Genomic DNA, 21,533 nt, shown 5'->3' with positions numbered 1-21,533 from the left:
GCTGAACGCTCGGGGCTAAACGACGCTCTGAATAAGAAAAGGTAGAGCGGCAGGAAGAGGAAACGGTTTCACCTGTTGTCCCGATCAAACAGCACAATGTTTAACCCAGAGGACTTCGTCTAACAACGATACGTAGGCATCATTCCGACGACTCCTTTTTCTATAATATCTCTTTTTTCTGAGAACGCAACATTTCCTTGGCATCATCTAGACGTCTCGCCGCCTTATCAACACCTCTGTGTGCAAATGCACAGAAAACACCCTGGATTTTCACATTGTCACTCAAACCGGGATCACACCTCAACTGAGGCACGCCAACAGACAGCGTGACTAACAAACTGCACTCCCGCAAGAGAATGGGCACCTCTCATTTCAATCAAACACCGCCATAATGGTAATCAAAATGTTCTGCTGTGTGCCGTGCCAGTATTAGAGTGAAATTAATTTCCACATACTTATAAACAACTGTCTAAATGCCTTCGCCGGGGTTGTTGAGTGGAGATGTGCTTTCCCGTTGGTTGAATGTGTTTGAAGTGCGGCGACGACAACGTGCTTGAACTGCTGCGAGTGATCCAAAAAAAAAACAAAAAACAAAAATGTCCTACCTCAGATTCTGCAGCCCGAGGAACATGTGGGGGCTAAGCCGCTCCAGGTTGTTCCCGTTCAGGTAGAGGCTCCTCAGGCTCGTCAGGCTGGAGAAGGCCCCCTCCTGGAGGTAGGAGATGCGGTTGTTCCCCAGGTGAAGCAGATCGAGGCTGGAGAAGTTCCAGAAGTCCGTGCGGTAGATCCTCTGGATTAAGTTCCCGCTCAGGTACAGCTTGCGGCCGTTGAGGGGCCGAGGCGTGAGCTGGGACACGTTCTGGAAGCCATACTCCTTGCAGTTGACGGTCAGGCCCAGGTCTGTCATGTGCAGGTTGCAAGTGCAGCCAATGGGACAAATGATGGGGATGGGGGGTCGTGTCTGGTAGCCAGCGACAGGCGGATTCTGGTTGTGACTGCGAGGCGTGGGGGATATTCTGGAGGGCCGAGGCCTTTTAGTCGGCCTCGGGTGCCTCTCTCTGTCTTTACGCTCGGCTGAGGAAGAAGACGATGAAGTGGAGGAAGTGTGAGTGTTCTGGCGGGAGCCATGAACCATGGAGGAGGGTTTAGTGGGCCTGACTCGCCCAGGGGGTTTAGAGTTTGGGGGCAAATGTTGGGGCTGTGATCCTGCTGATGGTGCGCCTCCCTCCGCTTGCAGCTCTTTATCGGGGAGGTCAGCACAGAGCTCCTTACGGGGGATTTCTCTCAGGTCCTTGCCGTGAAGGTGGAAGGGATATTCACAGGTAACGTCCCCGACTACAGCCGTGTAGGGGATCTGACCCAGCCACTGCTGTAGCTGCACTGCCTCGCAGCCACAGTTCCAGGGATTCTCCTCCAGCTGCAGCTCCATCAGGGAGCGACCAACATACTCCAGGGTCCCAGCATATGCCAGGCTCTTCAGACGATTCCCCCGCAGGTCCAGATGAGTCAGAGACACAGATCTGGATCAGCAGGAGGAAGAGGGGGGGCAGACAGTTAGCTAGGTTATATGAAAGGACAATGTGACAGCGAGCAAAAATAAAGGTTCACACATTCTATGCTGAGAAATCTGCTTTTTTATCTGATGATTAATCCTCTTTCATGATATGAAATAGTATGCCACGGAAACATTAATTCAACAGCAGTACAGACTGACTAATTGTGTCTGACACTGATATTTCCGCAGATCAGTCGCGGAATAATTCAAAAGCTTTGCAGCAAAATAATCAGAATCTAAACCTGAACAGATGAGCAGGCAGGACAGGGATCAGGTTGTCGTTGAGGATGAGCACCCGGAGCTTGTACAGGAACCTCAGAGCGCCGCTGTCGATTCGTTTGATCACGTTGTAGTCAGCCTGCAGGTAGAAGGGAAAATGTGATGAACATATAATTGCTGCAATCGAATAAAATAGGCTGAAAGCAGCAGGAAAGTTGAGGCACAGAGATCCTGAGAAGATTCTTTCACTCGAGTCACCTGCAAGCGAGCGACTACTTTTGTCAGACATATCTCCTGTAATGTCGGGTGAATTTGTCAATAACCCCGTCAGTCGTGGATAATCAGAGTGGATTATATTCTCAGGCCTACCTGGAGGTACTCCAGGGCCTCCAGGCCGGCGAACGTATCGTTTCTGAAGACCTCCAGCTTGTTCTCGTGGAGGTACAGACGTCTCAGTTTGGCCAAACCGTTGAAAGCTCCCACTCGGATGTCCTGGAGCGCATTGTTGCCAAGGTTTATCGACACTGCGTTGCCAAGGTGCTGAAACCCGTTGCTATAGAGACGCCTCAGAGAGTTCCTCTGGAGGTTGAGTTTGAAAGGGCGGACCCACGACTGTGACACCTGAGTGATTAATTAGAGGTCTGATTAGTTATCTTATTAATTACATGAATTGAACAGTTAGAAACACCTTTAAGCCACATCAGAGACAGGATATTAGACTTGGAGATACGGTATGTTAATGAGCCGAATGGCAATAAAAGTGCAGCGCGGCTCCACGTGCACGGCCTGACGAACGAGCAGGGATGATACCTGGCTGACATTAGTGAAGCTCCGCCCATCGCAGTGCACGTGCAGCACGCCTTCTTTGACCTCGCACGTGCACGGCTCGAAGCACGGCTCGTCCACTTCCTCCTCGGAGTTGTCCACCAGAGGGGTGTGTGTGGAGGTGGGGGTAGGGGTGGGGGTGTGCGACGCCCGGGACAGACACACACACCCCAGGGCCACTGCCAGAGCGACCCACTGCATCCTCCTGCTTCTCCCTCTCAGCTCAGCAGCCTGGGGCGACAGCCCGGCATCGGCCCTTCACCGCACTGCACGGCGAGGCGAGGCAGGGCGAGGCATGGCACATACATACATGCATACATTACCACACACACACACACACACACAGACACGCACACAGTTAAAAGAGGGCAAACAGCCAGGGAGTCAGCAGCAAAAGTCAGTTCAGGATGAATCAGATTGATGATACATCAGAAGCATACTAAAGCAGTCAGAAAATAAAAGTTAAATCACACAGACTAGAGTGCCACAGGGAAAGAATTACATTACATTGGAATAATGATGTACAGGCCAACTGGAGGCCACAGTATGCGGTGGTATGAGTCGAGCTGAGCCCGAGCCAACCAATGTAAACATATGTAAGATGCATTCAGCCCCGCAAAACACGGCTTTGGATTCACAGGGTTCACCAAAGCAGAAAATATTGATTTAGCAACAAGCGGGCCAATCCTCTCGCCTAATACGACATCGCTCTCGTATTAAAAATTCAAATTCTGACACCGAGAATGCAAAACACAGGCAAACATGTGGGGCCGGTTCACCTGTGAATCACATTTTCTCATCTCCAGAGGGGCTTTTTTTTTTTGACAAGTGGAGGGAGTGGTGGCGAGGTGGGGTCTTTGGGGGGGTGGTGGTGGTGGTGGGAGCGGTGATGAATATATTCATCTGTGCTCTCAAATGCCCGGTGAGGCTGAAATGTCACGCATGTGTTGTTTTAATGTATGCAATATGAATATGGGTGAATGCAAATCAGATTCATAATGCTCCTGTCTAATGAACTGCTCCATTTAATAAGATGAATGGCAATCAGAGAACAGAGGAGACGAGGCACAAAACCACCTCGTATTATCAATCAGAGTGTGCCGGGTTATCAACAGCCATCCGAGCCCTGTCATAATCATTATTGTGATAATGACAGTGGAGTGAAAGCAGCGCTGCCGAATCCGAAACTCTTCCAAAAATGTCTCAAAAGGGGCTGATGTGAAGGCGGCGCGCTGACGGGCAGGAACATGAACTGATGGTGATAGTGATGGCGGTGGTGGTGGTGGTGATGGTGATGAGAACGGCACCGCAATAACAAGAGAATGGAGTTGCAGTAGTCCTGGAAACAAAAAAACACACACACACACACACACAGACACACCAAAAAAGAAGAGAAAACAGCTGAGATGTGAATCTTGCATGGGGATATCTCCTCTCAAGTCTTAATGAGATCTAAATTGGATAAAGCATCTCGATCTGCTCGTACGGTGTTGAACACCGCCATGCGAAATGCAATAATGATCATCATGGTATGGTAGCTGTAATCATACAGCAATAATCTAGCATCAGCGAGTTAGACAAGGAGGCAGCGGTGAAAACATCACCGCCCGGGAGAGGAAGAGCAATCACAGAGATGATTATGACGGGGAGGGGGAGAGACGAAGGGAGAGTGAAGGGAAATGTGGAGAAGGAGGTGGTGGAGAGAAGAAATTCGGGAACAAGGTGGAGGAACGGAGTGAAGGAGAGGCAGACAGGATAAAGGAAGAGTAATGGGCAGAGAGTCGGTACAAAAGGGAGAGAGGAAACGGGTGAGGTGGGAGAGAGGAGAGGGATTGCATAAGCAGTAAGAAGTCAGTCAAGGCTGCCACTCGGGATGAGAGCTCACAGTGAAACAGCTGAAATCTGATATTGATTACATCAAAGTCCTCCTCTCGCCCTGCACACAATGTACGCCTGGCTCGCAGAGAAAGCAGCGCCGAAGCCAAGTTGCCAGCCCGAGAGTGTGTGTGTGTGTGTGTGTGTGTTGAAAACAATGTGAGAAAGGTCAAACCACATCCAAAAAAAGTGTGCTTTTATAGCCTGCCAAGTGCAGAAACAGGTAGCTAGACACGTGTAGATGTAGTGTGTGCTTTCATAACAACACCAGCGCGATGCTGCAATACTTCGGGACGGAGAAGAGAAGTCGGATGAGGGAGGATTTTATCGCACTGGCTTCGGAGCATGTGAGAAACACAGCACAATCTAGGCCAAAGTGCTCGATATGGGTTTGACAAATAGGAATACAATACAGAATACAACCCATTCATGGTCCCAGTGGGTCTTCGTTCCTCGTCAAAGAGAATGCATTCTTTATTGTCGGGCCCCGGAGCCCCCCTGTATGGAGGAGATCAATACCGAGTCCAGATAGACCGCTGGGATCCCTCCTGTTAGATTCTGCTTTGGTGGACGGCCATGTCTCCTTAATAAGGAGAAACACAGTCAACACTCGAGCCTCTTCCTCCAATCAGCCGAGTGGACTAGTCAGCAGTCGGCATAGCTCCGCATCATTATGGTAACAAGAAAGGAAAGGACTTAAGTGTCGGCTGGTGACAGCGCAGCAGAATTCAGAACCACAGTATGTCCCTGTCTGTCTGTCTGTCTCCATGTCCAGGCCTGACACAGGTGTGGCTTCCCTCTGCCTGTCTTTCTCTTGAGTCTTTCTGACTTTTTTTCCCTATTTTTAAAAAAAAAATAAATTCATCCTCCTCTCTCCTCTAGACCCCCGCACACTGACGCAAGCCGACCAGAGATGACGGTCACTGCTTATTCTTCACCATATTATTCATGTCACATAATTCCAGTGTCTAGCTCTCTCCGTCCTCTCTGTCCGTCAGCGCGGCACAGAGCCTCGGCGAAAGAAGAGAAAAAAACTGGCTTTTTTTTTTTCTTTTTTTCTTTTAACATGAGGGGCCCCCCCTCTCTGCTCCCCGGCAGCACAGACCCGCACTATCAGGCAAGCAGCAGCATCTCTGATCAAATGTATGGGGGACTATACCAGCCTGGATAGCCCACAGCCCTCCAAGAGAATCAATTAGCCCTCCTCTCCAAAACATTACAGCACACACATTGTAATAGTTAGTCGAATTAAAGCATGACCAATTAAACAGCCCAGTCATTAACAGAACCTATTAAGACATTTACCAGGCTATGTATGAAAATCCTTGGCAGAGTAACGCAATCCAATTGCATTCCCCATTGTCTGTCTCTCCCCACCAGCCTCTCTGATCCACACAGCGACGCTTAGCAGAGCAAGGATGCGGGTAATACTCACTCAGTCCGCCGCCAAAGAATTAGGGAACGACCGAGAAAACACTTTAGAGGCTGACTGTCGACATGTCGTTCACATTCAGCCGCACTCTTCTCTCTCTCTCTCTCTCTCTCTCTCTCTCCTGTAGCGGCTGAGGCGGATGGGGAGGGAGGGAGGGAGTGTTGAGGGGGGGGAGGCAGAGCGAGAGGAGAGGAGAGGAGAGGAGGGGGGGTTACGTGATAAGACTGCAATGAGGTGGAGGATAAAAACCGGGAGAGAGAGAGAGAGAGAGGGAGAGAAGAAGAAGAGGAAGAGGAAAAAAAAAAAACCCCGATTGGCTTTAGGATGCAGGTCCGTTTCTCCACAGCGCAGCCCGTGGGAGCTGCGGCACTGGACCGCTGGACAGGCGGGCGGTGCGCGGAGTTGTAGCCTCGCGTGGTGATGGAGAATCCTCACTTCATCTCCAACACGCACGCACGCACGCACACGCACAACCAATTCATAGAGTAGAGAGAGAGAGAGAGAGAGAGAGAGAGGGGGCCGGAATTAATCATGCAATAAGGGTGGCGCGCGACTGCTAGTTTGTATATATGAGGCACAAAAGCGCGCGGGGTGGGTTCCCTCCTTCACCAGAGGAGCCACTTGAGTTCCTCATCATAAACAGATTACGGAAGACACAACAGAGTCACAGACAACGGGGGCCCTCCATAAACTTTCTCCTCACGTTGCCCGAGTGTGCAGTCTCCTTAAAAAAAAAAAAAAAAAAAAAAAAAATGGGGAAAAAAAAGGAAGAAAGAAAACAGCCCGACTGTTCAGCTATACCGACAATAATTTATAATCTCATTAGTTTATTCATCTCTCCTCGTGCCCTTAAGCACCGACGGATTTCGTGAAACCGGTGTGTGTTACCATGGCGACTCGTGCCAGCTGGCTCCGTCGCGCATACGCACTCGCACGCACGGGACGCGCGCGTGCGCGAGGGAGCAACTCGGGAAAAAAAAAGAAAACTGTGGTGACTGTTTTTTTGTTTTTTGTTTTTTTTTTTGAGAGGGGGGGTGAAAGAAGCGGAGATTACAGGGAGGCCCGGACTGTCTGCGTCAAAACACCTGTCTTACCAACTGGAAGGTGGTGGGCGCAACAGATGCCGCGGAGATGGAGAGCGATGAAACCCCCACCCTCCTCCTCCTCTTCCTCCTCCTCCTCCCCACTCCACCAACACCGGATTCCGCCTCCCACACGGGCTAATCTCCGCCTATAGTTGGCCGCTGCCCCATCAATGCTGCCTCTAAGTGGCGGGCCCCCTGGTGAAGCACCCCGGGGTCCCCAGTGGACGAAACGGCGAAGGGGCTCCATTTCGGCGCCGAAAACAAGCGTTCAAAAGCGTTCAAATATCAGTCAGACGGTTTCATGGCTATAGGAAAAGATTTAATAACAACATGTCTTCCATATTACTGAGCTGAAAGTTCAATTTTCAGTTCAATTTCACATTGATTTCAGCGTGCATTAAGGTGAATCACCTTGAGGAAATGGAGAGGTGCATCTCTGCCTCACACACACACACACACACACACTCCTTTCCTCTCTCTTGCCATACCTCTCCCTACAGCAGTGGAGCTCTCCCTGGAGATTCCTATCAGAAACAGTAACAGAGACGGTTCCAGTAATATCAGGAAGATGTAGATGATGGTTATAGATTTCAGGGCTCTCAGGTGCATTAGGCTGTATTACAGCCTCCCCACAAGGCTACTTAACGCTCACTTGCAATGGAAACAGGCTGGCAGACGCGGGGTTTGCATGCACAGCCACATGCATTTATGGAGATCGCTCACAGACACATGCTCACTCTTAAGTCACCTCTAACATGCAGGGGCTGCAGCTGATGTGTATAAATGAGGTTTTTTTTTGTGTCTTCTCCAGCTTCCAGTGATTGGCGATGCCAGATCTATGGCAGGGGTAATGTGATCTCAGACCTGAGGCTATATCGCCTACCTCAGAGCGTAACAATGCCCCGTGACGGAGAATCTGGGAGGAAGAAGAAAAAAAAAACAAAAAAAAACACCCGCTTTCCTCACCGTAGTGTTGTCGCTGAACCGTGGAGGCTCCCTAAATTAAGAAAACAAACGGAGAGGAACTGAGAGAAGATGGTTATCAGGCACCATCAGATACCTGCGTGTCTGTTTCTCAGGGGGCAGGAGCCGCTCTGAGCACATAAAGCACTTTTTCGGCGCGTTGATGGGGCCTCTAAAGTAGGGGATCTATTTATACTGGCCTAGTGCTGTCTGTGGAGCTGTCCGGTGCTGAAATGGATGGGGATTCATGCTGTTTCACTTGAGCCACTTCTCCTTTCTTCTTCCTCCTCCGCTATCTCTCTCCTTCTCCGAAGCTTTCTTTCTCCTCACTCCCATCTGAATTGTTTTCTGTCAGATCATACTAAGATCCCCACCATTTCAATCCCCTTTCTTCCTTCCTTCTTCCCTCACTCTCGTCCTTTACTTTTCCCACTTTTGATTCTCCTGTGGGCTCTTGTCAATTCAGACTGGTGTACAGGCCATTTCCTCTTTGATTTCCTTCCCTCTTCGCCCGCTCACTCCGTCTCCTTCTTCCACATTTGCGGGAATTGGTCATCCCGTGTTTAAGTGGCTCTCTCAAATTATGCTTTTGCTCACAAGATCTCCTCTGGGAACTTGGCTTGCATGCACAAAAAGGCACAGACACTCAAGACTGGAGGACGTGCGGACACACGGACATTAGAGTGGGTTTTGTTGCTCTCCCCTCCTGCCAATCCACGGGTCAGAAAATCTCCCCAGAGCTACACGTTGTTCACATACTGTTGCGCTGTCCCCAAACACGTGTCTTGGTTTTTCTTTAGGACCCGCATCGCCCCCAGTCTCTTGTTACAGAGCAGGATGAGGCAATCAGAGAGGCGGGCAAGGGCACACTGCACTCTGTGGGAAAGAGTGGAGAGCAGGGATGGAAGGAGAGGAAAATAACAGTGGGAGCGAGTGAAAGGGAGGCGATGAGCGGTGGGAATTTGGGGGTTTGCGAGGGCTGGCGGAGATGTGTGGTGAAGGGGAAAAAGGAGGGGAGCCAACAGATAGAAGGGGTAGATATGGGTAGAGGAAGAAGAGGGGGGGAAGGATGGCCAGGAGGGCAGGTGGGACTGTCATTATCTCCAGATTAAAGCAAAGGGCAACTCCAGAGGACTCACCTCTGATTCACACAGTGGTACTGCAGGCAAGGACAAGCCTCGCGGGAGACATGAAACATACACACACACATGAGCACACACACGCTGGTGATTCACAGGATTACCCACAGGCTCGTGGGCGCACACACATATTAACACACACACGTATGCACATATGGGCAAATAACACCCCCTGTTCATTTAACATAACTGCACACAAGATACAGCGTGACTCACACGAACATGCTGACTCCCACACACACGCCACATACGAATGCACACACACACTCGTGCACATGGTTGAGCTAATTAATCAAATCTCCTGTTTTAATTAGGGATTGAAATCAGTTGCCGTGGGAACCTTGCCCCCCTTGGAAATCTTAAGGTAAAGTCTCGTCGCCACCGATGACTCCACGGGAAGCTGAGAGAGAAAAGGGGGTGGGGGGAGACAAAGTCATAATACCTACAATGATCCAGCTGGCTGCGTTCTACATTGCTTTTTCACACACACATTCTTTCCAGGGGAGGCCCGAGGTGCCCGATGTGCACTTCAATTTGGGCTCAGTCACAGCAGAGGCACAGAAGTGGGATGAAATGTGGGCATTACTTCACGTCTGCGGCTGATACAATGTGCTTTAGCATGAAAGGGCCATATGTGTTTGGCAGCGAAGGGCAGGCTGGTGGTTTGGTTTGCAGAGAGGCCTGTCCAATCGATCGCCAAGTCGAGCCTGCCATTCTGCTCTGAAAGTTTTCACGTGGTGGGGCGTGTAAAGGCACTTTCACACACTCCTAATAGGGCTGCTTATCCTCGCTATTACCGCAGCCTTTGCAATTTCTGCAGAGCAAAAAAAAAAAAAAGGCTCTGTGTGCACCCGGTGCGAGAACTTTGCTCCTGAAAACATCATTCATAGTGTTTTCACAAGGGCTCCATTAGGGATCAATAGGATATGTTTGTGAGGAATCAGCTTCACTTTCTGTCTGACTGCTTTTGGAGCGCGTCAGAGGAATCAATACGCTCACATTTCTGTTAATCAGACTGAGGAAATATTTATTCAGCGACTAATAGAGCTCTATTTTTAAGCAACTTGGAGGTTTGAGCGTTTACACTGTTTCATCTCACCGTTTGATAGACCCGCTGTCAGTTTATCTCGGAAGAAAAAAAAAAAAAAAAAAGGGACGAGGATGAAACAGCTCGAAGTGGAAGTGGAACCACGGGCTGCCTTCATCTGTCCCGGGTGTCTTAATATCAGCTCAGGTGGAGGCTGGACTTGATGAATTAAAGGAGGAGAGGATGCCAAGTAAAGCCATTAGGATACAGGAACTCAGGCGTGTGTCTGGCTCGCCGGTTGTCATGGCTGCGGTGTTTATCACCTCTTTTCTGCCGACAGAAGCCCAGGGGCAAATCAGATTGGCTTCAGACGGAGAGGCAGGGAGAAAAAGAGAAGGGAGAGTTGGTGAGTGAGGGGGAGGACATATTGGCACAGCGGAGGGGTGAAATGCCAACACGCTGCAGAAGGGAGGCAGAGGACGGTCATTGGACAAATGTCAATGTGGCTTATTCATGATAAGATTTTGTGTTTTTTTAAAAAAAAAAAAAAAAAAAAACCACAAAATCAGATTCGAGGGGAAAGATGGAGTCTGATTCTGCAAAGCTATGCTTCAAATGTATCTTTTTCTGTGTTTGCTCACCTGAGATTTATTCATATTTTAACACCTGTCTCATCAGGGCATCAACGCGTGCATGCATCATCAAAAAATGTGAATGCACGTACACAAAAATACAGATGGGTTTCCCTTTTAATACATGCCCGGGAAGCATCTAAATCTATAAAACCATCCTCAGAAATCAGGTGTGAGATCTGCCCAACATCCCCCCCCCCCCCCCCCCCCGCCGGGTGGCCTACTCCTGCCACCTAGTGGTGCCCCGCATGCACCCATCATCACCAGCCCCGGGTGCCTCTGCACAGGTGCATTTAAAAAGAAAAGTGTGGGGTGCAATTTCCCATGCAGAACCGTGGCTGTCATGTGGCTAGCTGACAGGCCAGCTCACATCCAATTCCAGTCCTTAAGCGCTTATATTGGCTGAGGAGATGAAATCAAACGGCCAATTATGATATTTACCGGCTATGACAAGTGGTCGGTTGAAACACTCTCAATCTCGCAGTCATAATCATGCACAGATGGCTAGCAGCTGCCGGGTACATCCAGGTGGCTACTTGTCGCTGCCAGTGTCCCGTCCGTCCCCGCAGCTATTACACCGTAACCGCTCCTGACTGCACGGAGCGGCACGTGTCGACGCGCGGAGCCCCGCCCTTTCTCTGCAAAACTGGCCAATCAGAGGGCGGCATGATGATGCGTCCGAGTCCTCTCGGCGAATCGCAGCGCCGCTTGTTGAGCGGAGGCAGCGGCGTTTCGCGTATGTGGAGGGGCCTGTCTTGTGCTGTCAGCAGGGAGGAAGGTATGGATACATTGTCGCCGCACTGACTTTCTTGAAGTTAAAGTTCTGGTTCGGCTTCGCGCAGAACACGGAACCAGCCGCTAAAGCTCGTTTTGAAGCGTGTGTGTGTCGACATTAACTCAGTGTTTCCGCTTGTAACACACGTTTATGTTCAGTTAACTCCTGTTGTCATTTCTTCTTTCTTTTTTTTGAGGGGGCTGTTTTTTTATTGTCTTCACCGCTTTGTTGCGCACATGAGAGGTCCAGGTGTTGGCTGGGTTCGTCTGGCTGGGTCCTGTTTTAGCTGACATCCAGCTGAATAGGGGCGAAACCACCAGACAGCCTGTGTGAATAGCTGTATTGTGGTCGCTGGCTGGTGTGTGTGTGTGTATATGTGTGTGTGACAGGTCAGGTTCAGACCTATAGGCCTCTTCTACACAGAGGGGTCTTGGTCGGTCTGTGTCGTTTCCGAGCCCTCATTTCTCCGAGCCCGTCTGTCAGGGAGGGTCTTCATCATAGCCGTGTTCAGGCTGACACGGTGTGTCACCGTGCTGAGGAGTAAATTACCGCTGACAGCGAGCTGTCCTGTTGTTTATGGTCGCGCCTTGCTGTCAGCCCGCAGTGCCAAAGTCTCATCATCTCTGGCGAGGATGCCGCAGACGAACAAATTCAGGAACGCCCCGGCGTGCTCGGGCCCGGCCTCAGCAGAGGACGTGGACCCGGTGTCCATGGAGGAGAGCCGGGCTTTGGGGGACGCAGGAGGAGGAGGAGGTGGATCTGAAGGGGACAATGTTGGAGACAGAGAGATAATCAAGTCCCCCAGTGACCCTAAAGAGTACAGGTAACGAACACCTCCAGTGCACAAGTTACATTCACATTAAAGCTCCTTCTCCTGAGTATTTCCCAATGTAACTAACTACACTGACTCAAGTACTGCAGGCCTACTGAAATACAGTTTTATGTATTTGTACTTAACTGTAGTATTTAAATGTTCTGCTGTATTTATACATATAGACACAATTATTGTATCTTCTGCTCCACTAGATTTATCTGATAACTTGAGTTACTAGTTACATTATAGACTGCACATTTCATCATTTTATTTTGCGTTACTACTAGAATAGTTTTTACATGCTTTTGTACTGTATCTTTAAGGCCCCGCCCTCTCCCAAATACCCAGTCTGTTCTGATTGGTCACCTCACACACGCCTGAGTCGGCACTGCTCATCAGTTGGCTCTGTCCGTTAGTTAAACTTCTATAGTGAATAACACATACGTTGAGCAAATTATGCGACGTAGCGGTGATGTCAAGAAGTCATTGAATTAAAGACTTGGCTGCTGACGAGGCGTTTGAGACACTTCAGGTGCAGTGTTTTCTGTGGGAGATCGGAGCTCCCAAGATGTTTGACATGCACTAGAACCTATACGTCACACTGAAGGAACAGAAACAACTGAAAAAGCATAACATGTCTCCTTTTTTAAATTAATTTATATTGTCAGCAAACATTAATACTGATAATCGTGAAAGTGCTGAATACTGGATCTGACGATAATTAACTTTTTTACAACAAATAAGTATTGTATCCTGTTAAATGATTTATTCCGTCTGTTTTGTGCTTTATCCTCTGTCATTGCTATTGAATTAATTTACGTGCCGTGAGGATACTATTTCCTCATATTCATGAGTGTGAAAGTGCTGAGAAAGTGACCCAGATCCACTAACCCAGATCCAGAAATGATATCGAGCCTCCCTTATCCAGCTGGATCAGTACAGTATTATTGTAGCATGATGGGACGATTTCATGCCATAAGCACACACACACGCCTCGAGGCCTCTGTGGGGTACACACAGAAAAATTTGCTGTGAAAGAGCAAAATACAAACGAGTCTCAAAAGTGTATGAGATGCAGTCTGTGAAGAGACGAGAGGGGAAAAAAAACAATGAAAGGTGTAAAAGTCGATGAAACGACACGGTTTTCACAAAGCTCCCTGCGCTGTCTCACCTTTTGACTTTTCCCCCCTCCAGGTACATCGTGCTGGACAACGGGCTGCGAGCTCTGCTCATCTCAGACTACAGCGGCCCAGCAGCATCCGAAGATGAGGAGGAGGAGGAAGAGGAGGAGGAGGAGGAGGAGGAGGAGGAGGACGAATCTGGAGATGAAACTGAGGACGAGTCTGAGGAAGACGACGAGGACGACGGTGATGATGAAGATGACGATGAGGGAAAAAAGAAGAAGGGAAATGCTGAGAAACAGGTACCACTGGGACGTTTTTTTTAATGTAGTGCTCTGTTGATTTTTAAGCAGCCTAGACATAAATGTCTCATGAGAGGGAAGAAAAAGAAAACCTTGAGTCATGTTGAAACTACAGACATTTGTGCTGAAATCAGATATGCAGATATTACTTATGCAAAAGGCTTGTCAGCACAAACAGGGAACTATTTATAGTGCTGTTGTTTAAATACATACGCACACTTTTAACCACATTTGTTCCCGAAAACTCCCGAGCATACAGGGCTTCAGCTACAGAATCGGCCTGGAAGGATCTCAGTACTCTCTATAAATTCACTCTGCCCCGTCTGCAGCCCTCAGCTCTTTTTCCGATCGTTCCCGGAAAAAGATGTTAATCTTTAAAAGCCCAGTCATGAATCTATAATTTCATTGTTTAACAAGGTAAATAATTCTCTGAAAAAGCGTGGGCACAGTAGGTCTTTTTTTAGCAATAGCAATAGTATGTTGTTGAGGACTATTCTCAGCCGCTGAAACCAAAACGTCACCCAAGATTCAACCTCTATGGCGCAGAGGAATACAAATCATCACCAGACTTATCCTTTTGGTGCATTTTCAGACTGAAACGTGACTTTGATATCTTTCCTGTGCGTGTCAGTCTGCAGCAGCGCTGTGTGTTGGAGTGGGCAGCTTCAGTGACCCCAGCGACCTCCCGGGCCTCGCTCATTTTCTGGAACACAGTGAGTAGACAACCAAAGACAATCAGCTCGTTTCTTCAGGCCAAGGGTTAATTCTCCCACAGATATTCTCACGTTGTTTTCTGTCAAGTCAAGTGAGGTCAATTTGATATATATGTGTGTGTGTGTGTGTGTGTGTGTGTGTGTGTATCTAGCTTGAAATCACAAATCAAAAAATGTCCTCAGAGTCTGTTCAACATGAACCAGCCCGTATCCTTTGACTCTTTGTCTGGTGTTCTAGAAGGAGAAACTCAGCAACAGTGTTTCCAGGAGTTTTCTTGCTCGGTTCAATAATTTAGTGTAACCTCTTTTTTCTTAACCCGTTTTTGTCTACTTTCCGCTTCAGTTAATAATTTCTGACATTTCCCAAAATACCCTCCACCAAGCAGCAAAGAACAGGCAGAAACTTGTTGCATTAAGGTTTTTTTTTTCCTGTTCAAAAAAACAAAACAAAACAGATTTTGCTCTCTTGTCTTGGAATGCAACACGTCTCATGAATAGAATTTCTGTCTTCTGATGTAGTGTTTTCTCTCTTTCACCAATATCAACGTTGAACATTGTTCCTTAATGGTCCGTTTGAAAAGAAAAGCTTTTGCTCGGTCTTACAGACTGTAATCGAAACTGTCACCAAATGTGAACAAGCAACATTCGGGGATATCTGTTACTGCTATATCCAGACAGAGAAATACTATATCAGATTTCATTGTTGCTCGGGAGGAAATATAATGCAATGCTGTCCACATAAAAGAAAACCATGAATGCAAGGCGCATCATCAAGTAGCTGTTGTGTACCTTTTCTTTATATTCCTTTTATATATTGTTTTGATTTACAATCGGTTTTCTTTTCTTCAATTCTCCTCTCTTCCCTCCTTTACTGTTTGTCTATTGTGTCCCAGTGGTGTTCATGGGCAGCGAGAAGTACCCCTCCGAAAATGGCTTTGATGCTTTCCTCAAGAAGCATGGCGGGAGCGACAACGCCTCCACCGACTGCGAGAGGACCGTCTTCCAGTTTGACGTCCAGAGGAAGAGCTTCAAAGAGGCTCTTGACAGGTGAATGAGGATCAGACGTTTTTTTTTTTTTTTTTATTTTCTTAGTTTTCAGAGCAAGTTGCCCTTAAGAAGTGGACTTCAAGAAGAACCAGTAGGTGATTCAGATCCAGATAAACACAAACGCAGGAATAAGAAAAGGAGAGAATAAACACTTGGGGCGTGTTAAAACAGTCATTACATACCGACTACAGGATGAAAGCTCTTTGAAGAATTTGGTCCTCGTCCTGAAATTGTGTCAGAAACCGTAGTATGAATAGAAATAATACTGTAATGTATGATTAAAAAATGGTGGAAAAACAGCTGAAATTCCTACTCAAGTCAAGTCAGTTTTATTTATTTAGCCCAACATCACATTCACATCCTCAGACTGTTGATTCAAGTAAGAAAAAAACTTTTGTAGCAGGGAAAAAATTGAAATTGAAAAAACCTCAGGAAGAGCCACAGAAGAGGGATCCTTCCTCCAGGATGGACGGACATGTAGTAGGTCAAATCACATATTGCAATGACAGAATATCTGATACAAGTAGATGCTTTTTTTTTTTAAAGATATAAGCGATGAATGTTTCAGACTCTGATGGGTCACAGGATACGGTGGCGCACCGACCCCTGATGTGAACCTACAGACTCGGACAAACATCACAGGCCTCAATCAGCCACCCGCCACTCCGCTCTTGTCTGTCGTATACGTCTACATCTGATTGTGTCTGTCTGACCTGCGTCCCGTCTCTCTGGCCCTGATTATAGTCTTTCTCTCCTGGCATCCTCTTAGGTGGGCGCAGTTCTTCATCTGCCCCCTGATGATCAGAGACGCCATCGATAGGGAGGTGGAGGCTGTCGACAGCGGTGAGTCTCGGTGCCTCTGCGCATCATTTTTTCCGTCGTGAGAAGTTAAATTTCATTGCTGACTTTTCCCCACGCAGCTTCTTTTTTTTTTTTTTTTTTTACACACCATTGATCACTTCTTGTTGTCTTGAGTTTATCCCGTCTCTCCTTCTGTCTTTTCAGAGTACCAGCTGGCTAAGCCGTCAGACTCCCACAGGAAGGAGATGCTGTTTGGCAGTTTGGCCAAACCTGGACACCCTATGGGCAAGTTCTGCTGGGGTGAGTTGGTAAACACAACCGCTGGGATGCATAATACACACAGGGCCTCCTTGGGGTATGTTCAGCAATAACAAACAGGAATGCTGAGACAGATGCCAAGTCTCCTTTTTCTTGCTGATACCTCTGCATTTGTAAAGCATTTTTTTCCACAGTGTTTTATAGTTGTGCTGAATTGATTGCCCACTTGTGACAACACCAGGGAATGCCCAGACACTGAAGCACGAGCCCCAGAAGAAGAAGATCAATGTCTATAAGCGACTGCGTGCCTTCTGGAAGAAACACTACTCAGCCCACTACATGACCCTGGCAGTGCAGTCAAAAGGTCAGTGAAAAAATCCATCCCATTAATTAAACGTCAGGAGCAGATTGGTAGAAATTAGATCGTTCTCTATTAATCTGTATTGTGTTGCTTTCTAATTGTTTCTATTTCACGCTGCAAATTAATTGATGAGCTCTACTTGGAAAAAAAACACAATCTGTAGATTAATGGGCAGTTAAAGGAATCATTAGTCGCAGCTCTAATAAGGACTCTCTTCTTCCACGTTCAGCCAACTGTGTTCAGTTTTTCCTGAAACAACTAAAACGGCAATATTTCTCAAAAAACGACGTCAGTTACAAAATATCAACACTTCTTTTTTCCAAGGGTTTCACAGAAAATATTACACAGTTAATTAACCACAGCGTATAAATAATTTGATGGCTTGTGTTGACATTTGTTCTGAGAAATGTCGTCCTTATATAGCAGCTGTATTATTTGCCTTCGGCGTTCCTGTTGAAACCTCCAGTGCTACTTTACTTCTTCAACTTGTCTTTAATGAGAAAGTGATGAAAAAAGGCGTGACTGTGACTTCTGGATCGGTTGCGAGTTTCACAACGTTATATTTAAAGGGCTGTACGTCAGGATTTAAATGTTCTAAAACTATCAAGAGAATGTGAAGATGAACTTTTCTTTATGTTCTATCAAAGACGTCTGTGGTTTGTTGCAGTGGTAGCTGCCGAAGTTAGCGTGCCAAACCATCTAGCTTCGACCTGTCCTGTCTCGTAATAACAATCTGTAACTCAAGAGACGATATTGATTCACTGCAGTGTTCAGTCCAACCAGAACTACTACTTGGCTCTCGGATGAAGTTTGATGCTAAGCTAGAAACATTGCTGCGGTTCCAACGCGGAGTAATCACTCTTGGAGATGCCCTCCAAGAGAAAATCCTTCTAGCTTTATAAGACTTAAAACTAGCTTTTACAAAAGATGGACGCCCGAGTTTCTGGTGAAATGCTGCTCCTTTTTGTTTGGAGTAAGACTTGTGGCGAGTTCCTGCATGAAGCTCCTTTTGACTTGATCATCTGAATTTTAAGGGAAAAATCACTTTAAAACAGCATTACACAAGTATCGATTTTTCTGCAGGTAAAAAAAAAAAAAAATCTCCCCTTGAGCTGCTGCTTCCATTTACAGCACAGCCAAACTGGGCTGGAAAGATTCACTGTGTCTCGTTGTTTTATTAAAGAATAAATTCAATAACTGGCCTTTTTCCATCATTCGATTACAATCTGATCCAGAGCTGAGCTCTAGGCAGGAGTGCTTTTCTTCAAGCAAAGAGTGCTTACACAGAGAAAAGTGTTCATGTGTCCAGAGTGTGACAACATGTGAGATGGATCCTTATGCAGGAATCTGTTTTTATAAAATGTGTATAAACCTATTAACCTATTAAGTTAAAAAAAGAAAAAAAAAAAGGACAGGAAACTCCGATTACTCCATTTTTTTTTAACATGCAGAGGCTAACACCAGCACTAAACCCAGAAATATTGAGACGCACTCGAACTCTAATTTATCCCCCTTCACTCGGTCTGTCCTTTAGAGAAGCTGGACACTCTGGAGGAGTGGGTGAGAGAGATCTTCAGCAAGGTGCCTAACAAGTGAGTATTGGAAAAGAGGCTCTCAGTCACTGTGATGAGGTGCTGCAGTGATATAGATTGAGTCTGAATATCCTTTGAGACGTTGCTCAAATGTAAATGTCAAGCCTCCCTCCGTCTCGTCCTTGCCTCTTTTTTTTTTTTTTTTTTACCTCACTTCATCTCAGACTTTTTTTTTTTTTTAAAACATCATTCACCTGAAAGGGATGATTTCTCCCTAAAGTCGAGCTGAATTAGTGTTTTCTTCCAGAACTCCACTTCTGTTTACTTTATGAGTCACTGCGGCAGGTTTTTGTAGAGAATCAACATGCATATCACTGCTATTTGAAAACATCACAACCTCCAATTTTTAATGCTCTGGTTTCAATTATGTAACCCCTCCGTCTGTGTTGATGAAGTTTCTTTCATCTGTGAGCCTATAAAATATTCTCAAGCATCTTTTAAAGGGGAAATTTGCAAGATATGGTCAGAATTTTAATTTAAGACATTTAAAAAAAATATACTAACGTTACCAACAGAGTGTGAATGAAACAATATTGACATTATGTTGAAGGTATCTACTAACAAACCCCTTAGTTTTAGCTGTATGCAGCGGTGAGTTTGCTAATTCCTGGAGCTGTTGTCCTGGTCAGTTTCATTGTAAATTGCCTCCATACTGAATCTATGGTCTTCAACCTGGCATCTGTTCTCAGAGGCTGTGTTCAGTCCCGCTCTGGTGTCCAGCCATGTTCACTGGAGGGCTGCTTGACTGAGCCCTGTTAGCCCGTCATGCCAGACTGCAGTGTGAGCAGACTACTGTCACGTAACGGGGCCATCAAGCTCTTCTGGCTATTTCTTACAAATTACACATTTAACATTTATGTAGAGCTAAAATCATGTACATCCCTTTTTTTAAAATGTCAGCGCAATTAGACTAGAGTGCAAGTTTTCTGTGATGTTTTCTTTAAGAAAAAACTGAATGTGATTTTTGTAGCTATGAAAATGCATTATGGTGCATTGAAGACATGTTTGATGATATATTTGATACAGTATAATCACTCCTGCTCATCATGATTCTGTTTTTGTGCCTGCAGTCATCTGGCCAAGCCAGATTTCTCTGATTTGCTGGATCCCTTTGACACACCAGCCTTTAACAAGCTCTACAGAGGTAATGATCTGCACATCTCTGAACACGGAGCAGATCCTGTTTCCTCCTGGCTCTGTAGATCTCAGAGCTTTCTTCTAATCTTAATATTATATTAAGTACTACTTCATAATTTCACCCCTTTTTGCCACTAGACTAGCTTTGTTTTAGTTGATACAAAATGGTGAGGAAATACAAGCTGAAGTGATGAGCAGAAGTTGTGTTTTTGTTCTGATGTTTATCTGTGTGTTTTGCAGTCGTCCCTGTTAGGAAGGTTCATGCTCTGAATATTACCTGGGCCCTACCCCCTCAGGAGAAATACTACAGGTAAGCTACATAAATACAGAGATCGACGTGACGGACGATGCTTTCCATCAACTTGAAAGAAACAGCATCCGACGTGTTTATTGCTCTCTTTTCCCCCCCATGTCCCTGTTTCCTTCCCCCAGAGTGCTGCTTTTTCATGTAAACATAGAATTATAGCCGCCGAAAGCTGCCATGCCTTGCCCTGATTGTAGAGGGATTGCATCAATGTTTTTTGAATCTCCTTTCATGTTCTTCCCTCCTCTTTCCAGAGTGAAGCCTCTCCACTACATCTCTTGGCTGATTGGCCATGAAGGCACAGGAAGCATCCTCTCATTGCTCAGGAAGAAGTGAGTGATATTGCCTCTGTTTATTTTTCTGATTTGAGGGCCACTCCAAAACCCAATTAAAAGGTCTTCAATTTGCTGGGTATACATGAGCTTTTTCAAGCTCCGAGCCGAGCCCGAGTGCTGGAGCCCAATCTTGGATATATACGCTTTGCCAGCCCACTCGACAGTGTGATTCATGCATTCTCATCCCTGGTCGTGGCTGTACAAGAGCATTTCAGCCTCTTGTTGCTAAGTGGCAAAGTGATTCGCCAAACCCCTTTTGTAGTCCCACAGTAGCGAGAGCTCGTCCAATAGTCCCTTTACCATCAGCACCACTTGGAGCATTTGATAGAATATTCCTATTTACTGTGTCCGCTGTTTTCAGTTGTTGATAAATGACAACAGTGAAATTTGAGTGTACTCGGTCTCAATTCCCAGTCGCAACAAACTGCTGAGGCAGTAGAGTGCTTGTTTTTATTGAGTTCAGGCAATCACAACGTCGAGGGCCGAGATGCTGCTATGAAATTGGGCAATTGTTGTCCCCCTCGCTGAAATTGGGGACTGGTTTGTCCATCTGTGCTGCAGCTGCAACAGTGACTCCATAACGAGATTGAAAGAAATTAATTAAACTATTATTTTGATGAAGAATTAATATTTTGAGTGTTTTGGGGGTTTTTTTGTTGTTGTTTTTTTTTTTTCAAATATGTCAATTATTTGCTGGTTCATGCATCTTAAATTTGCATCCAGTCGGAGTGTGACATATCATATTTATCACTGTAATTGTTACAAACCTGCTCAGACGGTTGAATCAAAAAGGGAGATCGCACACAGGCAGATAGTTTTAAATAATACTGTATTAAATCATCTAAATCCCTGATGGTTGGCAACATGGGAGACAGAGAGTGTAAGAAGGAGATATCCAGCCCTCTTATAGCAGGGCGGGGGGGGGAGCAATCAGAAGAGGTTACTTCAGGTGTGGCTCATTCTCCTGACACCCCTGCCAGTCTGCGTCAAAGCAGGAGCAGGGGAAAACACAAGTAATCAAAACAGAGTAGGAGGGATAAAAAAAATAAATAAATAAGAGAAAATCACGTTGACATTAGAGGGTCCGGTATCTGTGCTCTAGTTGACCTACTGTAATGGGATCATATCGTTATGTACACGAACAACAAGCATGGCTGAAAGCTAGAATAACATAGTGGAGGAGTTCATTTCAAAAAAGGGGAACAACTTCAGCAGTGTGGA

At 46.5% G+C, this 21,533-nt stretch overlaps 2 protein-coding genes across 4 annotated transcripts in view; one reads left to right on the top strand and one right to left on the bottom strand.

Annotated features, from left to right (window-relative positions):
• The window catches only part of LOC119004498 (SLIT and NTRK-like protein 3), a 22,942-nt gene extending 11,612 nt beyond the window's left edge, over positions 1–11,330 (bottom strand). Inside the window, exons 1-5 of one of the 3 annotated variants that reach the window (XM_037071455.1) lie at positions 11,194–11,330; positions 2,585–2,865; positions 2,144–2,395; positions 1,798–1,913; positions 606–1,520 (exon numbers count right to left, since the gene is read on the bottom strand). In XM_037071455.1, coding sequence (XP_036927350.1) covers positions 606–1,520; positions 1,798–1,913; positions 2,144–2,395; positions 2,585–2,800 — 1,499 coding nt within the window. In that variant the 5' untranslated portion in view covers positions 2,801–2,865; positions 11,194–11,330. Of the gene's footprint in view, positions 1–605; positions 1,521–1,797; positions 1,914–2,143; positions 2,396–2,584; positions 2,866–5,779; positions 6,042–11,193 lie in introns of those variants that run through there. The other 2 variants (XM_037071456.1, XM_037071457.1) reach the window with 2 other exon arrangements.
• Positions 11,230–21,533, top strand: part of LOC119004497 (nardilysin-like) — a 24,021-nt gene continuing 13,717 nt past the window's right edge. Inside the window, exons 1-12 of the mRNA XM_037071454.1 lie at positions 11,230–11,530; positions 12,125–12,350; positions 13,536–13,764; positions 14,396–14,477; positions 15,371–15,524; positions 16,294–16,367; positions 16,530–16,625; positions 16,825–16,947; positions 18,479–18,536; positions 19,607–19,680; positions 19,914–19,983; positions 20,232–20,309. Coding sequence (XP_036927349.1) covers positions 11,245–11,530; positions 12,125–12,350; positions 13,536–13,764; positions 14,396–14,477; positions 15,371–15,524; positions 16,294–16,367; positions 16,530–16,625; positions 16,825–16,947; positions 18,479–18,536; positions 19,607–19,680; positions 19,914–19,983; positions 20,232–20,309 — 1,550 coding nt within the window. The 5' untranslated portion in view covers positions 11,230–11,244. The remainder of the gene's footprint in view (positions 11,531–12,124; positions 12,351–13,535; positions 13,765–14,395; positions 14,478–15,370; positions 15,525–16,293; positions 16,368–16,529; positions 16,626–16,824; positions 16,948–18,478; positions 18,537–19,606; positions 19,681–19,913; positions 19,984–20,231; positions 20,310–21,533) is intronic.

The sequence above is a fragment of the Acanthopagrus latus genome, chromosome 16 (assembly GCF_904848185.1).
Source record: "Acanthopagrus latus isolate v.2019 chromosome 16, fAcaLat1.1, whole genome shotgun sequence".
Lineage (NCBI taxonomy): Eukaryota > Metazoa > Chordata > Actinopteri > Spariformes > Sparidae > Acanthopagrus > Acanthopagrus latus.
This window is presented reverse-complemented; position numbering and strand designations above follow the sequence as displayed.